The sequence below is a fragment of the Pleurodeles waltl genome, chromosome 2_2, assembly GCF_031143425.1.
Source record: "Pleurodeles waltl isolate 20211129_DDA chromosome 2_2, aPleWal1.hap1.20221129, whole genome shotgun sequence".
Lineage (NCBI taxonomy): Eukaryota > Metazoa > Chordata > Amphibia > Caudata > Salamandridae > Pleurodeles > Pleurodeles waltl.
This window is the reverse complement of record NC_090439.1, coordinates 1,138,540,832-1,138,554,564: the sequence shown is the minus strand read 5'-3', so window position 1 is coordinate 1,138,554,564 and position 13,733 is coordinate 1,138,540,832. Positions and strand designations below refer to the sequence as shown.

General features: G+C 46.8%; 1 protein-coding gene across 1 annotated transcript in view; it reads left to right on the top strand.

Annotated features, from left to right (window-relative positions):
* Positions 1-13,733, top strand: part of MROH1 (maestro heat like repeat family member 1) — a 1,237,492-nt gene that overhangs the window by 992,764 nt on the left and 230,995 nt on the right. Inside the window, exon 33 of the mRNA XM_069221041.1 lies at positions 6,328-6,493. Within this exon, the coding sequence (XP_069077142.1) occupies positions 6,328-6,493 (166 nt within the window). The remainder of the gene's footprint in view (positions 1-6,327; positions 6,494-13,733) is intronic.

The window sequence follows — 13,733 nt, the reverse complement described above, 5'->3', positions numbered from 1 at the left end:
GGGGGCTTACTTGCGAAGAGTGCTAAATACTGCGGACCTCTTGATCTTATCCAGGAGGCCGTTCACATTCCATGAAAGGACCTGTGTCAGTGAGGGCCACGCGTGAAGTGTGTTGGCGTATTGGAGTGTCGAGTACCCGTCAGTGGGCCCAGGGACAACCGTCTCAAACAATGAAATAAATGACCAAAACAATAAAGGAAACGTATTAAACATTATTACTTAACCCCACTATAAACTTCTCACCCCCCAACCACCACCCACCCCATACTTCTACCCCGGAAGCATCTGTCGCCCAACTACCCAACCAAAACAACACAGCCAGGTGGACTGTCCTTGGAGTGGAGTGGTGGACCCCTCCGTTCGGATGGATCATTTGCAATCAATGGACGGAAGTCGAAACCATAAGTGGTGAGCAGTAAACAAAACATTGAGCTGTCGGTAGGGCCCTGCTCCAGTCCACATGTGCAAGCGCCAGGCGGTATCAGTCAGTCCCAGCGTACCACGGACTAGACCGTGTGTCCTTTGTCAGCTGAGTGCTGTGGACTGGCTCAGGCGGTCTCTGTCTATCATAAGCGCCGGGCCCTGGGCAACTGGAGCTTCCGTGGGGTCTCCTCCCGCCTGGGAGCCAGATCTTAGTCCCATGTCCTCGCCTATAGGATTGTCGGGACCCCCCCTGCCTCCCACGTCGAGACCTGGTGTGCCTTTGGCCCCTTCGTGCTCCCGTTCGGAAGGCGGGCCCACGCCCCGGGGAGCCCCCCACCAGACCAGGGGGCCCCTCCGGGTCCCAATGCCCTCCTCTGTCAGCCAGTCCCATGCCTCCTCTGGTGATTCGAAAAACGACACCTTTCCGGCCATGAGGACTTTTAGGTGCGCGGGAAAGAGGAGCACGTATGAAAGTTGCATCACCCTGAGTTTTTGCTTAACATGTTCATATGACGAAGTCGAGTTTGGACCTCACGAGTGTAGTCTGGAAATAATAAAATCTTGTGGTTATCCCAGTGAAGTTCGACAGAGCGCCTGACTTCCTTGAGGATATTGTCCCGGTCCTTGAAGTTTAAAAAACTTGCAATCATCGGTCTTTTTGGGCCACCAGGAGGGGGCAGTGGAGCCAGGGCCCTGTGCGCAAGCTCGATTGCAAACCAGGGTGAAAGAATTTGATCCGGCATCCAGGACCTGATCCAACACTCCAGGAACTCAGGGGCCTTGTTTTCTTCTGCTCCTTCCAGAAATCCTATGAGGCGCAGGTTGTTGCGTCTGGAGCGGTTTTCGGCATCTTCAGCACGGCGATGCAGTTCGCCAGTTCGGGTTTGCAGTTGGGCCACCTTGGTTCTGTGATCATCCAGATCGTCCTCAGTCTGGGAGACACGGTGTAGGAAGTTGGCTCTGTATATACTATTTCAAAGTAAGAATATTGTGCATAGAGTCCGAGGGTTCCCCTTAGAGGTAAGATAGTGGCAAAAAGAGAGAATTCTAATGCTCTATTTTGTGGTGGTGTGGTCGAGCAGTAGGCTTATCAGAGGGTAGTGTTAAGCATTTGTTTACACACACAGGCAATAAATGAGGAACACACACTCAAAGACTTAACTCCAGACCAATAGGTTTTTATATAGGAAAATATATTAAGAACCACAGGTTCAAGATTTACAAACAATACTTTAAATGAAAGGTATTTCACTCAGGTATTCTAGGAACTTTGAATTATCACAATAGCATGTACAGTTGTGACAAAAATGGCAATAAGCTATTTTAAAAGTGGACACAGTGCAAAAATCAACAGTTCCTGGGGGAGGTAAGTAATTAAGTTCACAGGTAAGTAAAACACTTACAGGGTTCAAAGTTGGGTCCAAGGTAGCCCACCGTTGGGGGTTCAAGGCAACCCCAAAGTTACCACACCAGCAGCTCAGGGCCGGTCAGGTGCAGAGGTCAAAGTGGTGCCCAAAAACACACAGGCTTCAAAGGAAATAGGGGTGCCCCGGTTTCAGTCTGCCAGCAGGTAAGTACCCGCGACTTCGAAGGGCAGACCAGGGGGGTTTAGTAGGGCGGGGACACAAGCAGGCACCGAAAGTACACCCTCAGCAGCACAGGGGCGGCCGGGTGCAGAGTGCAAACAGGCATAGGGTTTCTAATAGGAATCAATAGGGAGACCCGGGGGTCTCTTCAATGATGCAGGCATGCACAGGGGGGGGCTCCTCGGGGTAGCCACCACCTGAAGTAGGCAGAGGGTCGCCTGGGGGTCGCTCCTGCACTGGAGTTCGGTTCCTTCAGGTCCTGGGGGCTGTGGGTGCAGTGTGTTTTCCAGGCTTCTGGTTCCTTGAAGCAGGCACTTGCAGTCAGGGGGTGCCTCTGGATTTCCTCTGCAGACGTTGCTCTGGGGGCTCATGGGGGGGGGGGGTGAACTCTGGCTACTCACAGGCTTGCAGTCGCCGGGGAGTCCTCCCTGTGGTGTTAGTTTTCCACAGGTCGAGCTGGGGGCGTCTGGTGCAGAGTGGAAAGTCTCACGCTTCCGGCGAGAAACGTGTGGTCTTTAAAAGTTGCTTCTTCGTTGCAAAGTTGCAGTTTTTGTTGAACAGGGCTGCTGTTCTCGGGAGCTTCTTGGTCCTTTTAGATGCAGGGCAGTCCTCTGAGGCTTCAGAGGTCGCTGGTCCCTGTTGGATGCGTCGCTGTTAAAGTTTTTCTTGAAGTGGGGAGACAGGCCGGTAGGGCTGGGGCCAAAGCAGTTGTCGTCTCCGTCTTCTCTGCAGGGCTTCAGGTCAGCAATCCTTCTTCGTCTTCAGGTTGCAGGAATCTATCTTCCTAGGTTCTTGGGGCCCCTAAATACTCAATTTAGGGGTGTGTTTAAGTCTTGGGGGTTAGTAGCCAATGGCTACTAGCCCTGAGGGTGGCAACACCCTCTTTGTGCCTCCTCCCTGTGGGGAGGGGAGCACATCCCTAATCTTATTGGGGGAATCCTCCATCTGCATGATGGAAGATTTCTAAAAGTCAGAGTCACCTCAGCTCAGGACACCATAGGGGTTGTCCTGACTGGGCAATGACTCCTCCTTGTTTTCCTTATTATCTCCTCCAGCCTTGCCGCCAAAAGTGGGGGCAGTGGCCGGAGGGGTGGGCATCTCCACTAGCTGGGATGCCCTCTGGCGCTGTAACAAAGGGGGTGAGCCTTTGAGGCTCACTGCCAGGTGTTACAATTCCTGCAGGGGGAGTTGAGAAGCACTTCCACCCAGTACAGGCTTTGTTCCTGGCCACAGAGTGACAAAAGCACTCTCCCCATGTGGCCAGCAACATGTCTGGTGTGTGGCAGACTGGCAAAAACTAGTCAGCCCACACTGGTAGTCAGGTATGTTTTCAGGGGGCATCTCTAAGATGCCCTCTGGGTGTATTTCACAATAAAATGTACACTGGCATCAGTGTGCATTTATTGTGCTGAGACGTTTGATATCAAACTTCACAGTTTTCAGTGTAGCCATTATGGTGCTGTGGAGTTCTTGTTTGACGGACTCCCAGACCATATACTCTTATGGCTACCCTGCACTTACAATGTCTAAGGTTTTGCTTAGACAATGTAGGGGCATAGTGCTCATGCACCTATGCCCTCACCTGTGGTATAGTGCACCCTGCCTTAGGGCTGTAAGGCCCGCTAGAGTGGTGTCTTATCTATGCCACAGGCAGTGTGAGGTTGGCATGGCACTCTGAGGGGAGTGCCATGTCGACTTAGTCATTTTCTCCTCACCAGCACACACAAGCTGTGAGGCAGTGTATATGTGCTGAGTGAGGGGTCCCCAGGGTGGCATAAGACATGCTGCAGCCCTTAGAGATCTTCCCTGGCATCAGGGCCCTTGGTACCAGGGGTACCAGTTACAAGTGGACTTACCTGGATGCCAGGGTTGTGCCAATTGTGGAGACAAAGGTACAGTTTTAGGGAAAGAACACTGGTGCTGGGGCCTGGTTAGCAGGCCTCAGCACACTTTCAAATCCTAACTTAGCCTCAGCAAAGGCAAAAATTCAGGGGGTAACCATGCCAAGGAGGCATTTCCTTACACACGGCCCTCCACTTCAGTGATTCGGCCCACTGCATTTCTGAGATCTTGCTTTATAAGGCCCATATCCTCTCGCACTTCCCCAATCTTGGTCTCCACGGCCAGTTGCGATGACTGGATTGCCTGAAGGATAGTGTTCACCCCGTCCGGTGCGGGCCCCCGGAGGGCGCGTCCCCGTCACTCCAAGAGGCCGCTGGTGTGGTAAATTGATCAATCTTCTGTTGGTAAGCCGATGGCTGTCTAGTCGCTTTATTCTTTCCCATGTCGCCTCGAGGAGTCAGGCTGGGCATCTATTGTACCACGTGATAATCACAACTGGGTCCCAACTATACAGTGACTTCTTATATTCACTGGGTCCCAGAGGGGATATCTCCAGGGGGGGACCCTGAGTCAGCCAGGCAACCGCAAGAGAGTCCACTAACCCGTGAGTCCGCGCAGCGGGCCACCAACCGCAGGCCCGTCTCCCTGTGTGTCAGGACAGCGCTCCCAGGCGAAGTGTCAGGGCCTCAAACAGCCCCCCCCCTACCGGTCCAGGGGGCATCCTCCCAGCCACATCCGGCCCGTGTCAAGCACCCCTCGCCCCCAAAGACTGCCGCAAGCATCCGCTCCTCCAGGTGGGCCTTTGGAAGCAGTGCGATTACACCCGTCGACACCCGTGGCCCAGACTCTCCGGCAGCCGGCCCACTGCCACACACGGCTCTCGCTGCTCCGGTGCCTCTGTTTTTCTTCCACCCCCTGGGGTCCCAGCCGCACCCCCGACCCTTGGGGGGCAGGCGAGTCGCCTCTCCTCTCACCTCCCTCCAGCAGATCGACTGCGACACCGCCCGATGGCAAGGGGTGGGGGGGGGCCCTGAGGCCCCTCACAGCCCACCAGATCTTTTCTTGTGGCGACCCGGTCCAAGGGGCCACGGGCGTCTCAAAGGGCCCGGTTATCTTCTCACGGGCCTTTTACGCCCGCGCACATCAAGCCTTCCAGCCTCCGCCCACCGCAGCAACAGGCAGGGCCAGCTCGCTCCTCTCCTCCTCTACTTCAGCCCCCCGGGCGTCCCACCTCTGTCCGCGCGGCCTGGGGCCAGCTTCCCGCCACGGGGGACTGCCACCTCCGTACGCCCGGATCCCGTCTCCAGCCGGTCCTCCGAGTTCAAGGGGACGGTCTGCAGCTGTCGGGGCTCCCCCTGCTCAGCCGCCGCTACCGCTCTCCCACCGGGCCCACGTGGAGACCCACACGCCAGGCCCCTGCGTCCATCCTCTCCGGCCTACTCACCGTCACTCTCATCTGGCGCATCCGACCCGGGAGTTAGCACCACGGTCCGGGGTGCGATGTGCAGCTCCGGCCTCTGCCGCCATCTTGGCCGCCAAGTCGGCCTGATCTTTTGCAGGCTTACGGACACCGCCGGGCAGTGCCCCACGGCTCGTCGGGGTCCCCGTTGGCTAGGGGTCCTGCAGGGGCAGTCGAGGATGCGTTGCAGAGCAGGGGAATGACGGCTTCCTCAGGCGGATGACGGAGGGGTCCGGAGCACTCGGAGTGCGACCGCCATCTTGACGCCCGAAGCCAGGCCCCCAGGAGGTTCTTATTTGTATCGATTTAGTGAACCATCAAAATTCCTCAAGTCTTAATATCACTCTTATTATGTGGAGAAGTAATTTTCCAATTGTTTCAAATAATCCTTTACTTCATTACAGTCCAGGGTGCACAAGCCACCATGTGTTTAGGGAAAATCCCCTTTCCCAAGGCTTAAATATAGATGCAGTTTAAATGTCCTTCATTTCTTTACATTTTTTTAAATGAAAACTGGATCATAATTGTTTCATTATTTGCTCCATTTCCGGTATCAGGAGTAATTAGAACAGCATTTTCCTTCCTTTAAAACATGTTCCTTGAAAATCCTGCCACACACTCACCTTGCGGTGCTACCTGAAACAACATCATTGAGGAACGTTTAAGTTTTAGTTCCTGAAATAGTTGATGTTTCTGCTCTTCAAGTTGACTTTTGAACTTTCATCAAGGGAAATACATCACATGGGGGAAACTAGGATTACTGGTACTTAATATTTCCAGAAAGCATACTGTACCTAGTAAGAAGAAAGTGATTTAGGAGTAGATTCTAAATAAAGCAATTTCAATCTGGAATATCCCTATTGGGGCAAGACCAAATCCGTTTTCCTCTTTTTTTTTTTTTTTTTTTTTTTCCTCATACTCTCTTTGCATTAGGAAACAGATAGATTGCACGTTAAATATCTAGAAACTAAAATTCAAATTTGACAGAATCCATTGTTGTATTTTTCTCAATATCAGTGATACGTGTGTGCTGTGGAAAGCACTAGCAGCAGACCCAAACTTGACCTCCCAGGTCCTGGAGCTTCTGCTGGAAAAGCTCACTGGCGACGTTCCTTACAAAGAGAGCAAGGCTTCCTTACTCAGCAGCAGTACCGGCCGAATTGCCACCGTTCAGCCTCTTACAGTAAGTCTTTTCTTGTCTGACTTTTCTCACTCTGTCCCTGATGTTCTGTGCTGAGCTTCTCTAATGAGTAGCTAATGAGCTGCTGGTGGATCTCCTGCTACCTTTAAGTAACTCTCCTTATGCAGCTGTATGCAGCCCATTGTAATTGATTAGAAGCTTTTGCTTGCTTGAATTAATGTGTGTGTGCCAAAACTGATGTGTGATTTAAGAGAAAATTGTGTACTTTAGTACTCATCAGCCGCTGTTTAGAGAAACATAGCTTCATTTGCAAAACTTATTTAAAGCTGATATTTGAGTGATAACTCACAAGGTGTTGGGGAGATCTGTTATTAACATCATTAACTTAATTCCAGAGTCACTGCAGACGCTGCTAATATATTACCCATATAGAGTTATTCAACAAAGACAAAGCATTTGTTACATTACTTATGGCAGCTTTGCCTAGAGCTCTGAGGTGATATTGCATGTTGTGTCCACTAATGTCCACTAATGTAATCTTCCCTGACGTGATCAATATTTCATCTCTAATAATATTAGTAGGTTAGGATGGTTTTCATTTAAAATGAATTGCTTATTACACAGAAATTATTTGAGACTCCTGATCTATACTATCCATAAATTGGAACCACCGTTCATTCTCATAAATGATTAACTAGTATCTGTTGGTGTTCTAAAAAAAACAAAACCCGATTGCTGCAGTCTTTTCTGGCTTTCATGTGATATCACTTATCTCTTTCCCTAGCCTTGCTCCCCAGCTCTTTAATGTCCTCTCCAATACCCACAGTACTCATCTTTTCATACCTTACTTACAAGCATTTCATCAGACATGGTTACCATCTCCTTTATATTCTTCTTGGATAAGATCCATTACAAGAGAATGTCTTTCTTCCTGACTCGTGCTCACTGTTTCCCCGCCCTTTCACCGTCTTCACTCACTTCTTCGCCACCTTATACTGATATTTACACCATAGTGTTCAATACTCCAACCGATATCAGATCACATCAGGGTTTATTTACTGTTTCCCTGGAAGCCTGCCAGTCTGCCAGATCCCCGCTATACAGGGAGGATCTCTGTGCCCTCAGAGCCATCACCTCTGCAGCTCTGCTTATGTCACTGAGTGGTTGGCATATTTAATGTGTCCACTCAACAGACTTTTTCTGTATTTCAGAAATAAGCTTTCAAATCAAGAGTTTCTAATTGAAAAACAAAATAAAATGAAACTGACATACTTGATATTTTCTCTCAGTGGCAGGGTGCCATCTCTTTGGTTTCTTCTTCAGGACCACAATGCTTTCTCTTGTTCATCCCAACAGGAAGAATGCACATCAGAGCAGTGGATAGTCTGATGTATTTTTTACAGGCTTCCCCATAGCAGACATGCCTTTGTCAAATGCTTCTACTGTAAGTGCCAGTGGAGACTTCACTTTCATAAACAAGGCACATCCCCTAACTCTAAATAACATGAAGAAACATAGAGTTTGGTAGACGTCCTGTCTAATCTAAACTCTAAATGAGGCACTTTGTTCTGTACTAAATATTGCCCTCTACCACGGATTCATCTTGTCTATCTATTCAACATATATGTCAGAGCAAATATCTTTCCTCTTTCATTTTCAGAAAATCCTTGACCGGTACCTCTTAAGTCCTCACATTTCACCATTCTTCCCAATTCGTATTCTCCAACAAATCATTTGAAAGATTTGTTAAACTCTGTGCATATCGCTCAACCATCTTCACAGTTCACTTATCCAAAACTGGATCTTATTTTTATGTTATAAGTTCATACGCTGGGATCCCTGCTCCATTAAAATAACAGGATACATTGTAGAATGGACATATGCCTGGCACAACATTGTAAATTTAGTAGTCCATCCACCTCATTTGAAAGAACCCAAACTTCAGCCAGTGAATTGGAAGCTTAAGCTTTCTTACTTTCCCTACAGGCCACCATAGCTCCGATTTCTACCACATGTCATATGTGAGGGAGTCCCATGGCAGAGCTCTGCTCTCATCTTTCAATGAACCTAAAATCAATTACTTTCTTGATCTGCCCTGATTTTGACCCACCCCTATCTTTAGCACTGAGAGTTTTATTTAGGGAATATTGTATTAAATTCTGGTCCAACAGTCAACTGACTGACTTTGAGAAAAAAAATCTTTTCAAACATTGTTCATCTTTTGGACGCAGGAAGATATACGTTGATATTCTCAGTGTATTTATTGTCTTCATCCTAATCATAAGGCATCAACATGTGATATGTGTGAGGCTTTTACCACTAAGACGCTTAAAGACAGAGAAAGGTGATTAGCAATATTTCTTATGGCTAAATAGAATTCCCCCTTCTAAATGGGATGCCTCCTCTTCAGTGGAAGATTTTGTGAAGAGTGCCCCTCCAAGCACTTCCATGTAGGAGAGCGTAGAAATGGAAACTTATACTGTTATAGGTTCCTACTAAAATATTAGGACTGCGTATTAGGACAACAACTTCAGAATATGAACGACTAAGTCCTTCCACATAGCTAAAAGCCAACAGCTTAACTCCTGGCTAACTTACAGTGCCTCATCTACACCCTTAACACAGCTGAGGTGGAAAGTGATTGTAATAACCTGAACATGACACTCAGACTCCCCAGGAAAGTTGTGGAAACATATTGCACACTTTTGTTGTTTTACTCATGCATGTCCAGGCGAAAACAGAAGACATACAAGCTAAGTTTTCAATAGATTTATTGAAAAAATCGTAATATTGCATAGAGTTGCATAGAGAGTATGAGCCGCAATAATTTTACATTAAACCAAGCAGTAATCAGCATTACGAACATAGTAAAGAGGATGAATAAACCAACCATGATGAATGATTTCTGGGTGTTTCTACGAAACCTTAAAAGGATACTGAGAGCATAGCTGGCGTAGCCGCTGCCTTTGCTCGATCTAATGGATTACCCTTAGCCTCATACCTGGAAACTGTGGCAGGAGTCAGTCTGCCTTGTGGATGGCAATCCTCTCGGGAAGCTGGTATTATTAGCGGCAGCAGTATTCGTCCCAGGCATGTTCACGCCTGGAGTGCCCCTCTGCCCTTTCTCAGTCAGTGCACCAGTTATGCAATAAAAGCAAATGTGTCAGAAGCACAGCTCTGATTTTATGCTATGTCTAGATGTTAGAAGCTGTCTTTTGAACGGGCAGCGAAAGCACTAGGATATTGTGTACTCTGTTCCTAGCCTTCAACAGAATGTACTGATTATAGGTCAAGAGAAGGCTAACTAAAACAAGCAACTCATAAAATATATTCCTAGAATAATATCATGCAGGCGAAGTGTGTAAAATGTCACTGCTAAAAACAATACAGTTAAAACATGCAAAGTATAAATGGTAAAACGAAGCTAAAATAGGGAACCAACATGGGTCCAAGAGAGTATCACCCCAAAACAGTTTATTGAACTGGACTTGTATGGTACAGCGCTGGCAGCCACCTCATCAAGTACTGCAAAGAACATTTCTAAGCATTATAAGGCTCTGCCAATAATTAAAAAGAGAAAATCTTCTAAAGCCTTCAAAGTTATCTTCATAAATGATGGCTCCGTTCATGGGGCCATCAACGGCAGCAGCAACGCCGACCTCATTGACAGCGACTACCCTGTTGATAACTCTACCATCGAACCTACCCTCTACGACACTGTCAACAATAACCCTGCCGTCGATGACGAAACCGCTACCAAGGACAATACCATTGATGGCAAATTTTAAGAAACCTCAGTTTTCACCATTGAAGGTGCCAAATTCGCCTCCTGCTCAACTCTTACAGACAGAGAAGAGGAGGCTAGTGACCATGCCACACAGACCTATTACAGCCCGACGCAAGATATGAAGGACAATCAAACCTAGATTGAGTATGACTATAAACAAATTGTGTCTGAAGTCTCTCAATGTTAAATGGGAGAGAGACCTCCTGGTCAGTGTAGAGAACTTGATGTGGTTCAAGTGCCTTTGGCCTTTTAATTACGTTGCAGCAAAAAATTGAAAATGTTATTACGTTTGTACCATAAAATCAGACTAATAATCCCCAAATGGGGTTATCTGCTTCACCAATTGTACCACCTAATTTACCCTTTCCTACACTTAAGAGACCATTGCCACCACCTCTTCCTTCACTAGCAAAGGACCTTCAGTTGCACCTAGGAGTTGTGATGAGGATTACATTAATTCAGTTTACTCAGATATGGATAAGGAAGAAGTTGAGCTTCTTCAAGACTGTGGAGGACAAGATGATAATAGGCTGAACATTGATCTCCTAAGTGGAACGGATAAAAAGCCGAATACACAAGATTAGTCAGATGATACTTCTAAATGTCATTCCTTAATGGAAATAGCTGCAAAGATTCATCCTACTACTAGAGTCTGTAGATCAAACCTGTTTTCTGTACAACTTCAAAGAACAGCCTCTGAAATCTGTAAAAGCTATACCAAGTTCAGATTTTGTTTGGTAGGAAGGCTTAAAATTAATAAAGTCATTGACTACAGTTCCAGCTGTGATACCTCATCTGGAGAAGAAATATTGGGCATCTGATTTGGCTCCAGCTCACCTCACTGGTCAGACTAAACCAGAGTCAGCGCAAAGATCTAAGACCCAATTACACCACCATCCAGTTAACCAAACAAGAATAATAGAAGAATTGATAATTTGAGTAGGAGAAACTCATCTATGGCAGCAATTTCAATTAAAACAGCCAATTCCCTGGCAACTTAGGATGTGACAGGAAATTGCTCCTTCATTAGAGCTTAGTTCCGAAGGTAAGAAAGAAATGGCTCCAGCTATCCATAAGGAAGGACAGTTAAGCTCCTTATAAATTATTGATGTGGCAATCGATGCTTCAAACACAGATTTCCGCCAGCTTAGAGGAGGTTCTGTCCTAAGAAGACAAGGTTGGTTAAAATAAACAGCTTTCCTTCCTGAGGTCCAATTTAAGATTTTGGACATGTCCATTAGTGGCCTTACTCTTTACTCTTTATAGTAAGCATGTTGATGAATCCCTGCAAGGTCATAAAACTGACAGTGATGCAGCAAAAGCAGTGGAACTTATACAATATCTTGGATTTGTAACATCTAATTCGGTGGTCCTCAGAAATCTCAAAATGTTAGATGAGAATTCAACCAATATAGAGGGCAGTGATGCGCATACTATCTCCAAAGACAATCCGGATATGATCATTGATACTCCTATAATCAAAATTAAAGACAATCCTGTGAGAGATCTTAAGTAAGAAAGAGAAATCCCTCACAAGAGTGTACCAGTGACAATCAGAAGAGAGCTTGACTCTCCGCCTTTGCCCCTCTCTTCCTGGTGTTCATAAGTTGGAAGGAATAATTTCCCTTTTTGCTGTGGCGTGGGAAGAAATAACATTGAACTAGTGGGTGAGACAAATTGTTTATACAGGGCATACTTTGGAGATTGTGCAGAGACCCTCAGTATGACCACCCAAGAAGGAACATCATCTCCATCTACAGGAGCTTCAAAAGGACTTTCTCATGCTTCTCCAGAAGGGGGCTATAGAAATTGTCCCCAAATCAGAAAGGAATTAAGGTTTTTAGTCCACGTTTTTCCTAATAAAAAAGAAGACGGGCCAATGGAGGCCAATCCCTCATCTCAGACATCTAAACAAATATCTGAAGAAGCAATCATACTGAATGACAATGTAGAAAGGAGACTTTATGACCTCTGTGGGTCTTCAGGATGCATATTACCATATGCCTATATTCCAACTCACTGAAGTACAGTCGATTCTTGGTAGCTTTCACGGTAGCAGTTCAAGGCATTACCTTTCGGCCTCAAATCAGCGCCTCCAATATTTACCAGGTTTCTCCCTCTAGTAACTGCCTTTCTCAGGCAAGAAGGTTATTGGGTTATTGGGTGTTACCATACCTCAAGAGCTGGCCTCCTTTGGCCTCAAAGAGGCAAAAAGTTCTACAGCAGCCTGCATCAATCTCTTCCAGAAACATGGCCTCATGTTGAACAAGGCAAAATTATCCTTAAATCCCAAGACAAAAGTCCATGGATGCATTACTCAGCATGCAGTTGGGAAAGGCTTTTCCATCACAGGAAGGGCCGAAAAAGTTGCGGACTGTGACAAGAAATATATCAACAAGACACTCAGTCACAGTGAGGCAATACAAGGCCCTGTTGGGATTATTGGCATCTTGTATGGACCCCTGTCCCATTTTGCAGACTTCTCTTGAGGCCTATCCAGCAAGAACTATACTCACAACGGAAGCAGGTCGGAGGATCATTGATAGATACAGTCCAGGTCACAAGGTGGTTCAAGCAAGCTTGGTGTGTGGATGCTGCCAACAAATCTGAATATATGACTTTTATTGCAACAGACGCACCCATGGATGCATGAGGAATTAGTCTGCCGGAACTCTCAACCAGAGGCCTGTGGTCAGATGCGAGGAGACACTTCACATCAGTGTTCTGGAACTCCGGGCCATACGTCTAGATCTGCAAGTATTATTCCTTCCTGGATTAGTAGGTCACAAGTCTTAGTCAGAACAGACAAAACCATGTCTATGTTCTACATAGCCAACAAGGAGGGACATGGTCCAGATCCCTCTCAGAAGAGCCTCAGCTACTGTGGAATTGGGCCATTTCTCACAAATTTGATATTGCTGTGGAATAGTTCCCAGACTGACAGAACGATCAGGCAGATGCACTCAGTCAGCAGCTGTCAGATTGTCACAAGTGGGAATTAGACCAGAACAAGGTGAATTACATGAGCAGTGGGGACACCCAAAATGTATCTGTTTGTCTCACTATTCCACAGCAAATGCCGTGCGTCAGAAACAGATTTTGGCATTCTTGGCATCCAGGGACAATAGGCAATGTCCTTTCAATCAGTTGGTCTAAAATCTTTGCTTGCTTTTCCAGGGTGTTGAAGAAGGTGAAGATAGTTCATTGCCCTCCGATTTTCATTGCACCGGCGTGGCTTGCCAATGTTGGTACAGTGATCTACTTCAATTATCAGCATGTCCAGCCATTCTTCTGAAAGTTCATCCCAAGATCCTTTCCAGACATTGCATGGTGAACCTAAGTCATCACTCACCATTTAGAGTTTGGCAATTTAGATGTACCTCAGGAATGTAAAAATATTGTGGCAGAGGCTCACGCTCCAGCAACTAATAAGACTGGTGCAGGAATAATGGTCATCATCCACTTCAAATAAAACCTCATCAAATCCTTCTTTGT